The sequence below is a fragment of the Calypte anna genome, chromosome 26 (genome assembly GCF_003957555.1).
Source record: "Calypte anna isolate BGI_N300 chromosome 26, bCalAnn1_v1.p, whole genome shotgun sequence".
In the NCBI taxonomy this organism is placed as follows: Eukaryota; Metazoa; Chordata; class Aves; order Apodiformes; family Trochilidae; genus Calypte; species Calypte anna.
This window is the reverse complement of record NC_044271.1, coordinates 3,396,893-3,416,108: the sequence shown is the minus strand read 5'-3', so window position 1 is coordinate 3,416,108 and position 19,216 is coordinate 3,396,893. Positions and strand designations below refer to the sequence as shown.

Genomic DNA, 19,216 nt, shown 5'->3' with positions numbered 1-19,216 from the left:
AGCCCGGGGGGTGGGCGACCAATCCCCCCCTGCTGGGGGCCGGGTCTGCCCTGGGCGGAGGGACCATGGGCGAACCGGGGGTGTCCGGGGGCGGACCGGGGGCTTTGTACCCGCCCCGGGGGCGGTGGGGTTGCCGGTGGCGGCTCTGACAGCCGAGCGGTCCCAGAGGGCGGTGGAGGCAGCACCCACCCCCCGGCCCGGCCATGTCCGAGGCCGGTGCCCCCTCGGCTGGCGACAAACCACCCCGGCTCCAGGTACGGCTCCGGTGTGACACCCTTCCCCCCCTTCCCCCCGCTGCCCGGGGCAGGCTCTCGGTGTGGACCCTCGGAGCCCGGCGCAGGTCCCCGTAGAAACTTCTGGTGCAGCTCCCGGTCCCCGCATGCACCTCCCCCGGGCAGCTCCTCGGTGTCCCGGTGCAACATCCCGGTCCCCCAGCAGAGCCCCCCGCCTACGGTAACTCCCCTTGCAAGCCCCCGGTCTCCAGTTCAAAGACCCCCAGTCCGGAATACTCTCCCGGTCCCCCGAAGCAGCCCCCGGAGCAGCCTCCTGGGTCATCTCTTGCAGCCCCCGGTTCCCCGAGGCAGCCTCCCGCCCCCGGAATAGCCCCCGGAGCAGCCCCCCCGGTCCCCGGTTGTAACCCCTAGATCCCCCGGGACAGCCCCTCGCTTAGAACAGCCCCTAGGAGCAGCCCGCCGTCCCCCGGTGTTGTCCCCCCCGTCCCCGGTGTTGTCCCCCCCGGTCTCCCGGTGCGGTCCCCCCGTTCCCCGGGACACTTCTCCCTCTTCCGTGGTGCAGCCCCTGGTCCCTCGGAGCTCCCGCCAGCCTCTCCCCCCGAGCGGTCCCCGGTGCCACCCTCCACTCTCCCGGGGTACCCCCTCCCGTTCCCCGGTGCAGCCCCCCCAGTGCCCCGGCTCCCGCCGCTCTTTCCCCGCAGGACCGGGTCCTGGGTGGGGTGCGCTGGGGCCGCTTCCTGGAGCCCCTGGGCTTCATCAAGGTGCTGGAATGGGTGAGTTCCCTACCCCCCCTCCGCCATCCCGGGCCTGATCCCGGCACCGGGACTCCCCCCTCCCCAGTACAGCCCCTTTCCCAGCACCCCTGGGTTCTCCGGGCCCCTGGTCCCACATTTCCCTTCACCTACCCCAGATTTGGGGTGCCCCGTTGCTTTCCTAAGTCCCCCGGGATGAGGGGACCCTGGACCCCTTCTTGCCCCCTCTAGAGCCTCCCCCACCCCCGCAGTCCCATCCTGAGGGGGTCTCCGGGGCAGGAGGGGTGCGGGGCCGCCCGGACCTCTGGGTTCAGGCCACACGGGTCCCCCCCGGTGACCTTGAGCAGGTGGCTTTGCCAGGACACAGCAGAGGGGACAGTGACATCGGGGTGTCAGGTCCCCGTCATTCCCACGGGCTCGGGGGGCACCAGACGGGTGGGTGAGTGGTGGGGAGAGAGGCTGGGGGTGAGCGGGCCCCAGGACGGGGGATCCTGGGGACGGGGGGAGCCAAGCGCCCGTGTCCCTGTCCCCGCCATGCCACGAATGGCTCCGGGATTGGGTTTCAGGGCGGCATTTCTGCCGCACGGCCTCGCCATGGCCAGGGGGCTCCCAGCCGGCCTCACCGCTGGGGAAACTGAGGCACGGAGCAGGGGGGAGCTCAACTCCAGGGCACGAAGCCAGAGCCATTTGTGCATCTCCCACCCGGAGCAGACGGGTGGAGTGGTTTTTCCCCCCATCCCAATGCTTTTCGCTCTGAATAATCCCCTGTGGGAGGTGCTTCCCCCCGCCAGCGGGCCATGGTGCAGGATCGGGCCCTGGGTGCACAGACCCCCCGAAGCTGAAGGAAAAGGTTCACCCCCACCCGGAGCATCCCGCCCCTTCCCCATTTCACCCCCTGTGACTCAGCGCCCAGGGGTGCAAACCCTCCAGGGTGCCGGCTGGGTGGATACCACCCCAGGTTGGGGGGTGAGGTGGGGGTCGAGCCCCCCCACCCCGACCCCGCTGCTCCTCCTCCGCAGCTCTTTGCCATCTTCGCTTTCCGGGTCCTGCGGCTCCTTCAGTCGGCGAGACGGGGGCGACGGTGAAATGCGGCGGCGAAAGCCAAGAGATGAGCGTCGTTTCTGTCCTGTTCGGGTACCCCTTCAGGTGAGGGGACCCCCACCACACCTGGGGGGCCTCACAGCCAGCGGCAGGGGTGACGTGGGGTGCCAGATTGGGGTTAAACCCCACGCCCGCTGCTGGGATGTCCCCACACCATGTCCCACCCTGGCACCGTGGGGTGGTCCCCCGCTCTTGTTCCCAACACCAGGGAGATCCTCGTTAATCAGGGAAGACCCAGGGGATCCTCATTAATCAGGGAAGGTGAGGATGGGCCGGGCCCAGCCATGAGCCACGGTTTTATCCCTTTCTCTTGTCACTGTCCCCGTGCTGTGTCCCCCCCGGCACTACAGGGTATCCCCCGGTATCGGTTTCCTGCAGCCATTCAGGGGGATCCTCGTTAATCAGAGGGGATCCTCATTAATCGGGGAAGACCGGGGGTATCCTCGTTAATTAGGGAAGGCAAGGATGGAGCCAGACCAGCCATGAGCCCTCAGTTTTAACCCCAGCCCACAGCAAAGAGCAGAGATTCCCAGCAGCATCGGCTCCCTGCCCTTCACCCCCGAGGGACCACCCCAGCTGCCCATCCCCATCACCCCCTCCCTTCCCAGGCCGTCCATCCATTCCCCTGGCTTTCCCCTCTCTCTCAGGTTATACAAAATCCCCTTCGGGATGCCGGACTGCGAGGGCGATTCGGGGATCCGCACCTTGTACCTCGTCGGTGATTTTTCCGCTCCCGCCGAATTTTTCGTGACCCTGGGGGTCTTCTGCTTCCTCTACGCCATGGCAGCCCTGGTGCTGTACCTGCGCTTCCATTCCCTCTACGCCGAAAACAAGAAGCTCCCCTGCGCGGTACGGGGTGGGGGGACACAGAGGGGTCGCAGCCGGTTTTCCCCTCGCCCCCTCCGGGCAGCAGGGAGCTGACCCCGCTCTGTCCCCGTCCCGGCAGGATTTTGCGTCACCGTTTGCTTCACTTTCTTCTGGCTGGTGGCGGCAGCGGCGTGGGGCAAGGGACTGAGCGACGTGAAGGCGGCCACGCGGCCGTCCAGCTTGGTGGATGCCATGGGGGTCTGCCAGAGAGAGGACGTGGTCTGCACCCCCGGCACAACGCCCGCCATGGGGCTGGCAAACATCTCGGTGGTGAGGGGCGGGTGGGTGGGCGTGTGGGGCTGTGGGGTGGGTGGGGTACACGGGGTACACGGGATGCGTGGGGTGCATGGGTGTAGGGGATGCATGGGGTGCACGAGGGCCTTGGAGTAAACGGGATACACGGGACACGCGGCGGCACACGGGGTGCACGGGGGTCAATGATGTACACGGGATACGTGGGGTACGTGGGATACACGGGGTACACGGGGTGCACGGGGTGCACGGGGGTCATGATATACACGGGACACGTGGGGACACAGAACACACGGGACACACGGGGTACGTGGGGTGCCTGCCCACCCAGGGGTGCCTTACCCAGGAGTGCCCCCTCGGGGGTCTCTCCTGCCCCTCTCTCCTCTCCCCGCAGCTCTTTGGGTTCCTCAACTTCCTGCTCTGGGCTGGGAACTGCTGGTTCGTGCTGCAGGAGACGCCGTGGCGTGGGGTGATCGTGGCCCCCCGAGGCCGCTGCCCGAGCAGGGTGCCATCGACAAGCAGTAGCACTCCCGGGGGGTCCCGCCTGCCCCCCGGCACCTCGCGCCGGCCGCCGGCCCGGGGGTGGGTGTCACTGGCCCGGGGGTGGGTGTCACTGGCCCGGGGGTCGGGGTGTGGATGCTCTAGTGGGAAGGGGGACACACCCCGGGTGGGGGCATTGGCCGCCCCTGCCCAGCTGTCCATAGGGGTCTGCGTAACCCTGGGGGTCCCGTGCTGTACTGGGGGGGGCTGTACAGGTGACCCCCGGCCACCCGATGGATGGGGGGTGTATAAAAGTCCTGGGTACCAGCTCTATAGGGGGGTGCTGACCCTCTGGTGTCTGGCTCTGTGTAAGGGCTATATACACCCCCTGGGTGTCCCACCCTCTCTAATGACCTTTATATAGGGGGTTAACACAACACTCCGGGTGTCTTGCTGTGTAAAAATGAGTTTATATAGGGGTACATACAACTCCTGGATCTCCCACTCTGTATAAGGAGCTTTACAGAGAGGCAGCTCCTGGTGTCCCACGCCGTATGAAGGGTGTACACAACCCCTGGGTGTCCTGCTCTGTACAAAACCCTTCACACAGGGGCTGCATACAATCCGGGGGTGGCCACCTCTGTATAAGGCCTCACACAACCCCCGGTGCCCAGCTCTATACACAGGGAGCAATTAAATACTGTCCACCTGCTGATATATAGGGGCTATATATAATCCCTGCCCTCTATAAGGGCACGGCAAACCCCTGCTGCCCCGGCTCTATAGAGGGGTAGAGAGCACCTGGGGTGTCCATTTCCGTATAGGGATGCATATATCACACCTGTCTGTCCAGCTCCATATAGGGCTATATGGAACACCAGACCCATAGTAGTCTTGCAGGGGGATATATGGATCTCTGGCCCTGTATAGGGTCTATGGACCCCAGCTCCATTCCCATATAGAGCTATATGGAATCCCCAGCCCAGTATAGGCCTCTATGGCCTCCATCCTTGTATGGGGCTGTATGGACTCCCAGTCTCATATAGGGGTCTTTGGAGCCCCTGGCCCCCACCACTCCCATGTAGGTCTGTATGGACCCCATCCCCTACAGGGCTTTAGGGAACCCGGACCCTATAGGGCTGTATTAACCCCCATCCCTTATAGAGCTCTATTTACCCCCATCCCCTACGGAGCTCCGTGACCCCATTCCCTATACGGCTCTAGAGACCCTATAGGGTTCCTACAGAACCATGGCCCATACAGGGCTCCACAGACCCCATCCCTATAGGGGCTGTAGGACCCCCATCCCCCTATGGGGCTCGATGGACCCCGGTCTCCCATCCCCTTTAGGGCTTATGGACCCCATCCCCTATAGGGCTGTATGAAATGCCACCCCCTGTAGGGCTCTGCAGACCCTATCCCTATAAGGGGCTATACGGACCCCAGCCCCCTAGAGGGCTCTACAGACCCTATAAGGTTCCACAGAAACCATGGCCCATACAGGGCTCCACAGACCCCATCCCCTATAGGGCCTCTGGAGACCCCCGTTCCCAACCCCTTTATGTTTCTTCATCCCGCCCGATGCCCGGGTCGGCTGTGGGGGGTCACCCCCGGGATGTGGGGGGGGGTCAGGACTACACCGCCCGTGGTGCCGCGGGGCGGGCGGGGGGCTCGCAGCGCATGCGCGGGGCCACGCGGGCGGGGGCGGCGGCCGAGGACGGAGGGGAGGGGGGGGGGGCGGGGGCGAAGGGGCGTGGGGGGGGGCGTGGGGTGGGGGTGTCGGGGGGGGGCAGCGTTGTGTTGCGGGGGGGGGGGCGGCGGGCGCGCTCCCGCGGCGGTGGCGATGGCGGCTCGTGGGCGCGCGGGCGGCGATGGCGGCGGGGCGTCGGAGCGGAGGGTGCCGGCCTGGAGGAGTTCGCGGGGCAGAGCTGGAGCGCATGGGTGGAACGGGCCGGAGCGGGCACCGAGATGGGTGAGGGGCGGCGGGGGGGGACGGGGAGGAAGGGGCTGCCGGTAACGCGGCCGCGCCCGAGACCCCGGTTCCCGACGGCCCGCTGAGCGGTTGGAGGGCAGGGGGGAAGGGGGCAAACGGGGGTGGGAAACGGTGATGGGCACCGGGGGGGGAGAGGGTAAAAGGGAACCGGGAGAACGGTACGGGACCCGGGCACATAGGAAACCGGGCATCCTGCGCCGGGCACCCGACACCGGGAACCGGCACACGGAACGGGCATCTGTACCGGGTAACCGGCTGTTGAGAACGCGGCAACCGGCACCGGGGAAGCGGGCATCCTGCAGCGGGCACCGGGACCTGGGCAGGGGGACAGGGGAACCAGGCACCCGCACCGGGAACTGCCACCAGCACCGGGGAACTGGCCACCAGCACCGGGCAGCACCAGTCAGCCAGAGCTGGCGCTGGGTACCCCAGTCAGGTCACTGGGAAACCCTGAGCCTGTCACTGGGAGACAGACACCGGTTGCCCCCATCCCGGATGTGGTGGGCACTGCGGTATCTGGATCAGGAACTGGGGAGCCCAGACTGGGAACCAGTTGCTGGTGTCATCCCGAAGCAGGCAGGTGACCCGTGTCACTGCGGGGGGGGGGACCAGGCAGGTGGCAAGGGATGGCACCACCTCCCAAGCACTGCAGGAGGGACGGGGCTCCCAGTTATGGCAGTGCTTGATGCCAGACTGGGCACACAGTGTTGACAGGATTGTTCGCAACCAGGAATGGCACAACCGGACTGGGCTGGGGTTCCCAGTATGGCCACATCCAGACAGGCACTAAGCTTCCCAGTATGGCACAGCTGATCCAGACTGGGTGGCCAGTATGGTGTGACCTGGTAGGACTGAGGATGGACTGGGCACCGTTTGGATGGCACTGGAAACCCAGTATGGCACTGGGCACCCAGTGTGGTACAGACTGGCCAGGACACATCCCCACTGGGCCCAGTGGACACCAGCTGGTCTGGGGACACTCACCTGGCAAAAGGTGTCCCCAGGTATTGCTGGGTCAGGACCGGGATGTCCCCAGGGTGTCCCCAGGCACATCCCCCCACACCCCACTGGTGTCTGTATGGGGAATGGGGGTGGTGGTGCCAGCCCCTCTCCCAGGGTGGACCCGTCCCTCTGCTCTGGTCTGAACTGGTTTCATTGTCTGGGGACCACTGGTGGCATTTGAAGGGCTGGGAATGGTGGGGGAGGACTCGAAGGGACAGCCCAGGACTGTCCCCATGCCAGCAGCTGCTGATGGGGTCGTGTCACCAGCAGGGTCGGGGTCGGAGCTGGAGGAGAGCGGGAAGAGCAGTGCCAGAAGGCTGGATGCCATGACCCTGATCAAGGAAGGTCAGCACCCGTGGGGGGGTCAGGGACCTCTGGGGGGACAGCGGGCCTCAGCCCTGCACCCTCGGGCTCTGACACTTCCCATGGCACCCTGATTTGGGTGGGGATCGATGCTGAGATCCAGTAGGATCAGAGCGTGACCTGAAGAGCTTGGCACTGGAAATCCGGTGGAATGGCCCGAGATCCAGTGGGATCAGCACCGAGATCCGGTGGGATCGGCTCAAGTGACCCAGTGGGATCAAGAGCTGAGATCCAGTGGGATCAGAGCTGAGGTCCAGTGGATTGGCACTGCAGCTGGGTGGGATCAACATCCAGTTGGGATGGGCACAGTGACCCGGTGTGACCGGCACTCCCGTGGTACCGGCACCGTGACCCGTTGGGCCGGGCCCCCTGATCCTCTCTTTCCCCAGACATGAGCATCTTTGGGCAGTGCCCAGCACAGGACGAGTTCTAACCTGGTGGTCCTGCAGCCACTGCAGTCAGGTGGTGAAGCCCAGGCCTTCAGAAGCACTGCGGTGAGTGGGGGGGACACCGCTGCCCCCCGGGGGCTGGGGGCTGGGGTGGGGTGGGGGGCCCCCGGGGAGGGGTAACGCTGGTTTTGCCCTCCCCTTCCCCAGAACGTCGCCACGGCCCCCCTGGGCAAGCTGCACACCCTGTGCCACCAGCCACCCAAGATGCCCACCTCAACTGGGACAGCCGGTGCCGGAGGGACCCCCGGGGGGGGCAGAGCCCCCCGTGGCCCGGGAGAGGGTCGCACAGCTCGTGCCCGATAAGCGTTACGGACAAGGCAGGCAACCTCTGGTGAGATCTCCCCCCCTCCTCAAATTTTATCTCCCCCATCCCCCAGTTCCCTCCCTTTTCCCCCTAAAATCCCTCTCCCGGCCAAATCCCCTCCTCCGATTTTCTTTCCCCTCCCAATTTCTCCCCCCCTCCAAGATCATCTTCCCCCTCTCAAAATTCTTCTCCTCTTCCCCAAACTCTCACCCTCTCCAACTCTCTCCCCCCTCCCAATTTCTCTCCCCAGTTTGTTTGTGCTTTGGTTAAACCTGGAGAAGATTCCCAGCATTCCCAAACCGGAGGGCTGCAGGGGCTTAAGGTGCCCCCCCAGGCCTGTACCCCACCACCTCCAAAGGAAACCCCCTGGGGAAACCTGCCACCCCCACCCGCCCAAGGCCCCCCCCAGCAATACCCGGGGGTGGGGGGGACTCGGCCATGCCCGCCGACCACACCCAGCTGCAAAACCCCAGAGCACAGGGAGAAGGAGGGGGGGGCTTCCAAACCCCACCCCAGGTCCCACAGGAAAATGGCACGTGAGTCTCCTGTTCCCTCCCCCCCCCAAAATGCTTCCTTGGCTGTCGATGGGGTATGGGTGGGAGGTGTGTCAGGACTCTGGCATGGGGGGGCTGGGCTTGGCTGTGGGGTTTGTACGAAGGGGGGGTTATGTCCCATCCCCCCACCCCCACAATCCACCCCGCCAGCCCTGAGCCTCCATTTGGTGTCCAAGGTGGGGGTGAGTAGGAGGTAGGGTTGAACCCCCCCTGTGTGTGCCCCCCCCCAGAAAATGGGAGTGGGAGGGATGCTGTGGGGTGATGGTGTTTGCCCAGCCCAGGGTGTGGGTGAAATGGGGGGGCTGGTCCCAAGGTGGGGGTCAGCAGATGGTGGCCCCCCACCCCATGGAGAATGACTCTTGAGGGACACACACATCTCCTCCTTCATCCCTGGTGACCCCTGCAGCCCCCCCACGTCCAGGGAGGGGGGGTCCCCAATGACCCCATGTGCCCCACCCCATATCCACCATACCCCTCCCTCCTCTCCCAGAAAAAACCAACTTAGAGCTGGACTGGGGGGGGAGTAAATAATTTAACCCCCCATCCCTGACACAAATGCCCCCCCACACCCCGGGGAAACCTCCGGGGTCCCCCCCCCAGCATTGCTGTCCCCACAGGCAAGGAGTGTGACCTGAACCGTCAGTGCGGAGTCCTCAACCCCGACACCAACAAGATCTGCACCCGACTGCTGACCTGCAAGGTAGCGGGGTGCTGGGGGGGGGGGAAATAACGGGGTGTTGTGTGTGTCCCCCACCCCAAAACCCCTCCCCTGACCCCCTCCCTGCTGTCTCCCATCAGATCCACTCGGTTCACCAGCGCCGGGAGGTTCGGGGTCGGGCCAAGGACTTTGACATCTTGGTGGCCGAGCTGAAAGCCAACGCCCGCAGAGGGGACACCCCCAAAGACAGGAGCCCCCTGGCAAGGAGCTACGCCCCCCCCCGCCGCCCCCCCACCCCAGCAGGACCCTTCCGAGCCTCCCCAGCCCCTCGCCAGCCCCCCCAGCATCGCTTCTCCCTGCCGAGCCAAGCCCCCCCACTGCCCCCTCCCCAGGTGAGGACCCCGCTGGTGATGGTGGAGGGGAGGGGGGAGAGTTGGGAGGGGAGCAACCCCCATATGGGGCACCCCAAAAATATTCCCTCCCCCTCTCATTCACTGCAGGGCTCGGCTCTCTCTGACAGTGACCCTGAGGATGCACCTGGGCAGGGGGGCAGGGGGGTGTTTCCCCTTCGCCCCACTCAACAAGGGGGGCAACCGGTCTCGAGCGAGGAGAGCGAGGAGGAGGGGGGTGCGAGGAGCCCCCCGACCCCTACGAGACCCCCCCGGCCGCAGGCGGTGAGTGAGGGACCAGGGTGGGGAGGTGTGAGGGGGGGAGGTGTTGGAGCCCCCCAACCGTGAACCCATCCCCTGGGTGGGGATGGGGAGGGGGGGCCATGCTAACTGTGCCCCCCTCATATTGGTGACACAAACTCCCCCCCCAGTTTTGCACCTTCGGGAGCCGCCTGGTCAGCCCGGGCTGTTACGTCTTCAACCGGCGGCTGGACCGGTTCTGTGCGGCTCTGGCTCCATGCTGGACCCGGCACTCAGCGCCCACCGCTGGAGGTGAGGGGGGGGGGCGGGGGGGGGCTGGGGGTGCCAATCACCCACCCCCCAGGAGGGGCTTGTCCTCCCGGTGGGATTGGGAAGGGGAATTTGAGGGGGGGCTCTCCCGGTGTGAGCTGGGGGGATCCTGAGGGGGGGTCGGGTCCTGCCTTAGCCCTCCCCGCCTGAATGGGGAAGGGGATGGGGGGGGGAAGATGGGATTTAGGGAGGGGGGAGTTGTCCCATCTCACCCCTTCCACTGGAGCTGGAGGAGGTGTACGGATGGGAGGGGATTTCTTGGGGTCTCATCTCCTCCCCTCCCCACCTAAACTGGGGGAGGGACGATGCAGGCATGGGAGGGGTATTTAGGGGTGTCCTGTCTCACCCCTCCCCACCTAAATTGGGGGGGTCGTGTCAGAGTGGCAGGGATGGGAGCGGAGGGATTTATGGGGGGGGTCCCATCTCACCCTTCCTCTCCCCTCCCCCAGGAAGATCCCTCCAGCTGCTGAGCCCCCTCCCCCCCCGCCCCACCCCCCCCCCCCCCAGCCCCTCCGCTGCCCCTGCAGCCCCGCTCCCCTTCATGGGCCCCCCCAACTCCTCCCCCCGTCCGTGCCCCCCCCCGGCACACGGGAGGGTCGGGTCCCCTCCAGCCTCAGTTACACCGTGGGTCCCCCCCGCGGCAGCCGCCTGCAGTCAGCCGGAGTGCGGGGGGGGGGGTCAGCCAGTCCATCACCTCCCCCCTGCCCGCCCACACCCCCTCCCCCTCCTTCAGCAAATTGCCCCCACCAAAGCCAGCAGCAAATCCGCCCGAGCCCGCGACCCCCCCCTCCCCCGCACGGAGCCGAGCCCCGCACGGAAGCCCCTCCCCCAGCGGCCCCCCCCTATCATAAACGACCTGTTCAGGGACAAAACCAAACCCCCACCCCAGCTGCCAGCGTTTGCCCACCCCCCCCCTCCAAAGCGAAACCCACCCCTCCGCCTGTCCGGCTGCTGCTTCTCTTCATCCTCCCCTCCTCCTCCCTCGCTTCCTCAACGGCACACACGGGACACGGCTGCCCCCACCCCCCGGAAGCCGCGCCCCCACGGTTCAGCTCTCACGTCCGGGGGGGCCCCCCGCCCCCTCCCCGCTGCATTTCGGAGGATGAGGTGAGAAGCGCAAGAATTCGGCCACTACGCGCCGCCTCAAGCACCAAGGTTGTGCCCCCCCAACCTCCCACCCCCCCGGCCCACCCCCAACTCGGGGTCCGCGAGGAAAAGCCGGGACCCCCTGGCTTTGAGGAGAAGCGGAGTGCCTGAAGGTACTTGAGGAGCTGGGGGGTGGGTGCCGAGGGGGGCCCGTGGGCTCCGGGGTGCAGAGGAGTGAAATGGGACCTCCCCTCCAAGCCCTCTGGGGTGGCCACGTCCAGGAGTGGGACAGACCCGCAGGACTCTGGGCAGCCCCTGGCCCCAAGTGGGGTCACACGGGGGACGCCGTGGTCATGGTGTGGGTGCAGTGGTTCCCTCTGGGGACACCCCTGGGACATCTTGGCTGGGTCTTGGTTACACCATAACCTGGGTGAGGACACCATGGGGAATCCTGACCCGAATGGGACACTATGGGTCACGCTGGCTCATGGGACACTCAAAACCTTCATGGGACACCCTGCGGACACCTTGACTGGTGGGGGACACCCTGACCAGCTCCTCTCCTCTCCCGCATCCAAAGCCCATTAACAGTGGTGTCACTGGGCCACCCCCTGTGTCCCCCACCGTGGGCCTGAGGATGTCCAAGGAGCCACAAAGAAGAAGGAAAAACCTCCAGAAAAATACCTCAAGACTCAGTTCTGTCTCTTGCTGCTAAACCATCCCCAGCACCGGGGACAGGGGGGACCCGAGCACAGGACCGCCACCACGGCACCACCAGGCCACCACCGGGCCACCAAGCTGGTCACCACGGCCACTGATATTTTATAGTTACTATTGCTGGGTTTGTTTGTTTTTTTTTTAAAAAAAAATTAAACAAAAAAAAAGTAGTGCGGGGGGGCTGCATCCTTGGCGGGGGAATTTTCACTGTGTTTGGGACCTGGATGACCCAGGAACCCTGCAGGGCAGAGCAGGGCTGGGGTGTCCCCAGGGGGGATGGCAGGGGCTTTGGCAGGGCTCCCCCTAGGAGCCAGAGGGACAGAGGGACAGGGGTGGCCCTGCCCCCTTGGGACAGGGAGGTGTCCCCAGAGAAGACAACAGGACAGCACCACCCCCCATTCAGTGCCCTCTGCAGAACGACAGTGAGTGGGGGCTCTAAGGGTCAGTGGGTGCTGAGGGGGGTCAGGGAGCACTGAGCACAGGGCTGGCATGGGGGCTGCAAGAACCCATCCCAGCACAACCCGATGGGGCAGGGGTGACCTGGTGCCCCTCCCCCTCTCCCCAAATCTCTTTCTTCCCAGCCCCTCCCCATCCCCCCCCCCTCCAGGCTGGGGTGGCTCAGTCTGATCCCCCACCCCAGGGGGGTCCTGCAGGCTGGCATGTGGTACTGACTGTTCCCTACTCTCCCCCTTCCCCCCCCACTTCCCCATCCTGGGGAAAAAACCCAAAATCTTGGGGACACCCAAAAGCAGCCTGAGAGGAAACACATTTATTTTGGCCAAGGCATCAGCTGCCAGCATGGGGGGTGGGGGGGGCACAGCCTGGGGAGGGGACACAGACGGGACACGGGCTGTGAGGACACAGGTCGGAGGGGGGGATTTGCACCCCAGCATTGGGGTGCTGGAACCCCGGGGGTCTCACTTCCTGCATGGTGGGGGGCCTGCTTGCTGCTGTGTGTTGCACAGTTGTGGGGTGCAGGAGGGTGTTGGGGGTCCTGGGGGTGACATGACCTCATATGCCCCACTGAGTGCTCCCCGGGGTGGCACATGCTCATGCTTGGTGATCCGCATGCTGGGGGGGGCGGGTCAGCACGGCGAGGGTGGGGCTCAACAAAGTGGGGCCCTGGCACCATCTCCTGGCGTGGGGTGACCCTGATGCTGCCACCCCTGGGGAGCACCCGCTGTCCCAGCGCTGTCACCTGCAGTTCTCTGGTGTCAGGTGGGCAATGGGCCACTGCCCCCCCGATGTCGCCACGGCCACCCCTTTGTCCCTGGTGGTTCCGTGGTGCCAGCTCTGTGGGGGTGACCTCGGATGGGTCCAGGAAGGGAGTGATGGCACGTCCCCCCCACAAGGTGGGGACGTAGCAGCGGGTTCCCGGCTGCCCCCGGTGCATCCCTTGGGGACAGGTCCCGGCAGCGGTGGGGACACGGGGACATGGGGGCTGTCCACACCCCCCCCAAGCTACACCACGATGGGGGTGTCAGAGAAGACGGAGCTGACGGAGTCCGGGTCTGACACCTTCCTCTGCGCCTTGGGGCCGTGCCGAGGGGGGGCTGGGGGTGCCCCCACCTTGAACCTCCCGTTCTGCCCCGGGTCGGTGATGGAGGCCGAGCGGGACCGACAGGGCTCCCCGGGGACAGCGTGGTTGGGGGTGGCACTGAGGACGGAGGAGTTGATGCTGTCATCGCGGGGGGGCGGGGGCTTCTCGGGGCCGCGGCAGCAGCAGCAGCGGCAGGGGGTGAGGTACAGGTAGATGAGGACCAGGACCACGCTCAGGATGCAGCCCACCAGCGTGGTGTAGGCGGTGTTGAGGGTGTCGTGGGGACCGTGCAGGGTGAAGTTGTGCACCAGCAGCTCCACGTAGAGGGTCTCGTTGAGGACAGGACCCCCCACCCAGCAGGAGTAGGTGCCGGCATCCTCGGGGCGCAGGGCTCGCAGCTGCAGGCTCCCGTTAGCCAGGAGCAGGGTGCTGCCGTTCCCGCTTTCCTCCGGCACCTTCTCGCCTCCCGGGGTCACCCAGTACCAGCTCTGCACCCCCTGCAACCGAGTGTCACAGCTCAGGGTCACCGTGTCACCCAAGTGGCCTTCCAGCACCGCTTCCCTCGCCTCGCTGCAGTTGAGGGGCTGCCGGCCGGCCAGGCTCAGGATCCCGACGGCGCCGGGAGGTGGGAAGCACGCAGCGTAATTCCTCCTGGAAATCCATCACGGCGCTCAGGCGGCGGCGGTGGCCGCGGGACACCAGCTGGAAGAGGTGACAGTCACAGGCCAGGGGGTTGGCGTGCAGGTAGAGGCGGTCCCGCAGCCACGCCGGCAGCGCCTGCAGCTCGCCCACCGGCAAGCTCCGGAGCCGGTGGCCGAGAGGTCCAAGGGCCAGCTGGGGCAGGCGGGTCCCGTCCCGCAGCAGCTCCAGGGGAAGCGGGCGATGCGGTTCTGACCCAAGTAAAGCTTGCGGAGGTGGGAAAGGTTCTCGAAAGCGGTCCGGTCGACGGTGGAGATCTCGTTGTTGTAGAGGAGGAGAACCTCCAGCTCGGCCAGGTCGCTGAAGAGGTTCTCATCCAGAGCCCGCAGGCGGTTGGAGGAGAGGTCGAGGTGTCGGAGGTGCGGGACGTTGGTGAAAGCCTCGGGAGACGAAGCTGAGCCCGTTGTGGCTGAGCAGAGGGAGTGGAGATGGGCCAGGCGGCCCGGAGCCCAGTCGGCCGAAGGCGGGTGACATTGTTGTGGCTGAGGTCGAGGACGGCGGTGAAGCGGGGCAGCGGAACCGGCACCGAACTCAGCGCCGCCTGCGAGCAGCTGAGGATGTTGGAGGCGCAGACGCAGCGCGGGGGGCAGCTCCCCCCGCCCACCCCCACAGCAGCGACAGCCACAGGGACAGCGGCGGAGTGACAGTGGGGACGCTGCCACCCCAAAGGTCTCCATGGCCACCATGTCGCACGGGCGCTGGGGATGGGGCACCGGGACCACCCGGTCACCCGGTGTCACAGCATGCGCCGGGATGGCTGCTCACCCGGTGCCACGGGGCAGGGTGGCTTGGTCACCCGGGGATGTGGAGAGGGGTGGCTTTGTCCCCCAGCGCCACGGGATGTGCCGGGCTTGCCTGGTGGCACGGCACAGCCTGGTTTGGTCACCTGGCGTCACACATGTGCCATGAGGATGGCTTTGGCCACCCTGGGTGACAGCCAGCTGTTCGCCTGGCGTCACAGCACAGGGCGGCTTTGGTCACCCAGTGTCACAGCACGGAGTGGCTTTTGTCACCCAATGTCAACAGCTCGAGGTGGCTTTTGTCACCCGGTGTCACAGCAGATGCCACAGGGTGGGCTTTGTCACCTGCTGTCACGGCATGCAGCAGGCTGGCTCCTCACCCTTTGTCACGACACGGGGTGGCTTTGTCTCCCGCTGTCACGACACGGGATGGCTCCGGCTCCCCACGGGGCCCCTCCGCCGGCTGCAGCCCCGCGCCCCCCCGCCCTGCAGAGCCCCCCCGGCCCCGGCGCCCCCGGGGGAGGATGCTCACACCCCCTGCCCCCCCACGCCTCCTCCCGCCCCCCAGTCCCGCTCCCCGGGGCGTTACCGGGACCTGGTACCGGGGGCCGGTGCGCAGGAGGGCGGGGCCGGGCAGGCCGAGCCGAACCGAGCCGAGGCGGGGCCGGGCGGGGCCGAGTCGGGCTTAGGCCGAATCCAGCCCAGCCGAGGCGAGAGGTAGCCGCAGGGAGCCGAGCAAAGCTGAGAGGAGCCCAACCGAGCCGAAAGGGGGCAAACCGAGCCGAACCGAACCGAGCCGAGCGGGCCGGGCCGACCCCCCCCCCCGGCTGCTGCGCGCACCCGCGGCCCCGGGACAGAGTTGGGGGCGGCGCCCCCCGCCCAGGGCCCGAATCCCATTGGCTGCCGCCCCAGCGCCCCCAACCAATGGCGGCAGCGAACGCTTAACCCCTGCTGGCCGGGACCCCCCCCCCCCGGGCTGAGGCCGCCCCCAGGAACCCACCCTGGGACCCCATCAGACCCGGACACAGCCCCATCCCTCTCCCTGTCCCCATCCCTGTCCCCCATCCCCATCCCATCCCATCCCATCCCATCCCTGTCCCCATCCCCATCCCATCCCATCCCATCCCTGTCCCCATCCCATCCCCATCATCCCCATTCTTGTCCTCGTCCCCATTCCCATCCTGTCCCATCCCATTCCTGTCCCTGTCCCCATCATCCTCGTGCTCATTCCACATTCCTGTGCCCATTCCCTGTCCCCATCCCAGTTCCCTGTCCCCTGCCCCTCATCACCCCCGTCCTCATCCTTATCCCATCTCTTGCCTTCATTTTCATCCCACTCCCATCCCATCCCTGTCCCCATCACCCCTGTTCTCATCCCAGTCCCTGTCCTGGGCCCAACTGCTGTCCCCATTTCTATTCTGTCCCCATCCTGTCCCATCAACCCTGTCCCCATCCCATAATTCCCATGCCCCCCTTCAGCCCTCTCCCCTTCTCCATGGACTATCCCAATATCATCCTCGTCCCTATCCCATTCCCATCTGTCCCATCCCAAATCCATCTGCGCTGCCCCACTAACAGCCAGTGTACCCCCAAGCACTGCCCCTCACCCCCAAGCACTGCCCCTCACCCCAAGCACTGCCCCTCACCCCATTCCGGCCCCAAACTCCCCACTATCAGCCCCACACCCCAGTGTTCCCCCCCCGGGACGGAGGGGCCACGTCCTGCCCTGGGGTCCCTACCCCTGGGCGCTGCCCCCCGGCCGGGCAGGGTGCCCCGTGTCCCCCCCGCCTGCCCCGTCTCTGCTCCCGGGGATATTTTAAGCCACACAAATCATTTGCGCTGAGGTTTTGGGTCCGGAATTAGAGGGAAAGGGACAGAAGGAACGGCGCTGGGATGATGCAGCTTTTTTATTGAAGGGGGGGGGAGGGGGGCGATAATTAAAGGGGGGTTCGGTTCCCCCTGTCCCAGCGAGGTGTCCCCAGGGTGCCCCCGACCACGGGCACCCCAACACGCGCTCCCACCCAGGGATTCGTGTGTGTGCCCCCCTGCTGCCATCGTGGTCCCCTCCCCCTGGTGCCATCGTCTGTGTTTGTGTGTCCCCCCCCGGGGTGACAAAGAATTTTGTCCTTTGATCGTCCTCAGTTTCTCTGCTTTAATCCAGGGGCTAATCCCTGCCCAGCACCCCACACCCCCCCAGCACCCCCGGTCCCAGGTGTCCCCCGACATTGTGCCACCACGGTGGGGACCTGGGGAGGGCACCCCAGGATGTCGAGGGGGAGAGGGGGGAGCTTGGCACAGCACCCGTGTCCGCACATTCCCGCACACGGGAGCACACGCGTGTCAGCCACACACATGAACAGACCGGCCCAGACACACACGGGAGCAGCAGGGACACGCGTGTGCCCCGTGTGCCCCATCGCCAGGCTCATGTGCACACGCGTGCCTTCTCCACATCTGTGGCCCGTCAGCTGCACACGCGTGTGCAACACACGCACACCCGGGGGTGTGAACACGCGTGTGTGAACATGCTTATCACGTGTGTCCGGGCGGGGGTCCCCATGTCTGTGGATGGGTGTTGGGGTGCGGGGTGTGCCAGGATGCCTGGGGGAGAGCTGGGGTGTGGGGTGCAAGGGGGTCTGGGGTATCCCCCGGGTACCGGGGTTTTGGGGGTGCAAGGGCTGCTGGGGTCTCATGTGTCTCGGGGCTCTGGGGCTTTGGGGTGCTGGGGTGCAGGCATCTGGGGTACAGATAGCCAGGGTGCCAAGGTGCAAGGTTTGGGGTGGGGACGCCAGCGTGGGGTGGGCACCCGGGGAGGCGGGAGCAGGGGGAAGGGGGGGGGCACCCCGGTTTGGGGGGGGGCCCCGGGGGGGGGGGCCCCCGGGTGTTGGGGGGGGGGGGGTGGCCCCACGATGGGGGGATATGGGGCAGGATGGGTGTCCCCGCGTGTCCCGAACACCCCTTCTCCCGTGGGGGTGCAGGGCCGTGGGGGGGCGGGGTTGGTTCACTCGAGGTCCCCACGGTTCTAATCTGGTTTGGGTTATTTTTGGGTTATTTTCGGGTGCCGGTAACCTAGCAATGGGCACGTGACGCGCGGGGTCTGTTGCAGGGGCCACGCATCGCCCGATGGCACTGGCCACCTCCCACCCCCCCGGCACTGGGTCCCTTCGGACACCCCATCCCCCCCCCCCCCGGCACCATGGGTGGGGGAGGGCGCTGCCATGGGGAAGCTCCACGGCCTGCGCAGACATTTTTGGGGGACGGACCCTAGAAGTGATGGGGACCCCCCCTTGGGGGCTGTTCTGGGGAAACTGAGGCATGGGGCATGGTGGGCAGGGAGGGGGCACTGCCCCCGTCCCAAGTTGCTCCATGATTGAACTGGGATGAAGGGAAGAGGCACTGGGCTGGGGGTGGGCAGAGCTGGGGGGGCTTTGCGACCCCTCTGAGCGGCCCCCCCACCCTGGTGCATTCCTCTGCGCCCCTCCCCATCCCCACCGCCCACCTTCCCTCCCTCCCCTCCATCCCACCGCCCCCCCCCCCACCTACGTGTCTGCCCCCCTCCCCTCCCCCCCTCTGCCCCCCCGCCCCGAGGGGGCTTCTCCCTCCCATTCCCCCCCCCCCAATGATTCCGCCTCCCCTCTTCGCAGGACAACTGGGGAAACTGAGGCCCGAAATGATGCGCGGGGTGGAACCAGGGCGGGGGCGGGATCTCCATCCCCCAATCCGGGGGGGGTGAGCCGGGATCCCACCCGGCTGCCCCCACCCCCTCTCCCGGGGGTCCCGCAGCCGTCGCGGGGTGCTGTGCCGGGGGTACGGCGTGCCGGCGGTGGGTGCTAGACCCAGCAGCCGGCGGGCACCGAGCATCCCTCCCCGCCGCAGCGGCTCCGGCCCCGGCCCGGCCCCCCGCATCCCCGCCAGCACCGGGACCCCCCCCAGAACCGACCTGGAGACCCCCCGCCCATGGAGCCCCCTCCCAGGGTAAGTGCCACGGGTCGAGCTGCTCCCCCCCGGGGGCTGGCGGGGAGTGATGGGGGTGGGGGGATGCGGTGGGGAGGGGGCGGGTGGGACCCATCGCTCCCGGGGGGGGTGGTGGAAGGAGATGGGCAGGGGAGGGGGCACCCCCCTGCCTGCACCCCCCTGCCATTAACCCCCTCCCTCCCGCGGTTCGGGGAATGGAGACCCCCACCCCGCTGGGGAAGCACCCATGGGTGGGGAGGGGTCGGAATGGCCCCCGGGCCCCCACCCCCACCCCAGGCATTGCTTTGCAGCCGGTGGCACCCACTGGGGGTGGGGGGGGGCAGCAACCACCCGAGGGATGGGTGTGGGGGGAGGAACGCAGGGCCCTCAAAGCACGAGGAGCAAACCCAGGCATCCGGGGTGCAGAGGGACCCCCCACCCATCCCCACAACCCCTCGTGGTCCCTGGGCTCTGGGTGAGGGATCCCACTGGAGTCTTTTGGGTTGAAACGTC

At 66.7% G+C, this 19,216-nt stretch overlaps 3 protein-coding genes across 3 annotated transcripts; 2 read left to right on the top strand and 1 right to left on the bottom strand.

Annotated features, from left to right (window-relative positions):
* The first annotated feature begins 132 nt into the window (after positions 1-132).
* On the top strand, positions 133-4,308 carry SYPL2 (synaptophysin like 2). Its single transcript, XM_030465645.1, is given in 8 exon segments — positions 133-254; positions 935-1,006; positions 2,005-2,025; positions 2,027-2,047; positions 2,049-2,131; positions 2,734-2,942; positions 3,033-3,223; positions 3,600-4,308. Coding segments are annotated over 8 exon segments (1,158 nt in total). The 5' UTR covers positions 133-203; the 3' UTR covers positions 4,110-4,308.
* Positions 4,309-5,548: 1,240 nt separating this feature from the next.
* Positions 5,549-10,818, top strand: ATXN7L2 (ataxin 7 like 2). Its single transcript, XM_030465320.1, is given in 18 exon segments — positions 5,549-5,657; positions 6,948-7,025; positions 7,433-7,473; positions 7,476-7,519; positions 7,521-7,537; positions 7,640-7,653; positions 7,655-7,750; positions 7,792-7,823; positions 8,047-8,207; positions 8,210-8,332; positions 8,968-9,050; positions 9,149-9,400; positions 9,509-9,682; positions 9,829-9,907; positions 9,910-9,949; positions 10,417-10,596; positions 10,598-10,646; positions 10,648-10,818. Coding segments are annotated over 18 exon segments (1,638 nt in total). The 5' UTR covers positions 5,549-5,653.
* A 1,738-nt stretch (positions 10,819-12,556) lies between these two features.
* Positions 12,557-14,745, bottom strand: AMIGO1 (adhesion molecule with Ig like domain 1; the record flags this gene model as incomplete). Its single annotated transcript, XM_030465319.1, is given in 4 exon segments — positions 12,557-13,925; positions 13,927-14,179; positions 14,182-14,466; positions 14,469-14,745. Coding segments are annotated over 4 exon segments (1,509 nt in total), but the record flags the coding sequence as incomplete, so codon positions are not given.
* Positions 14,746-19,216: the final 4,471 nt, after the last annotated feature.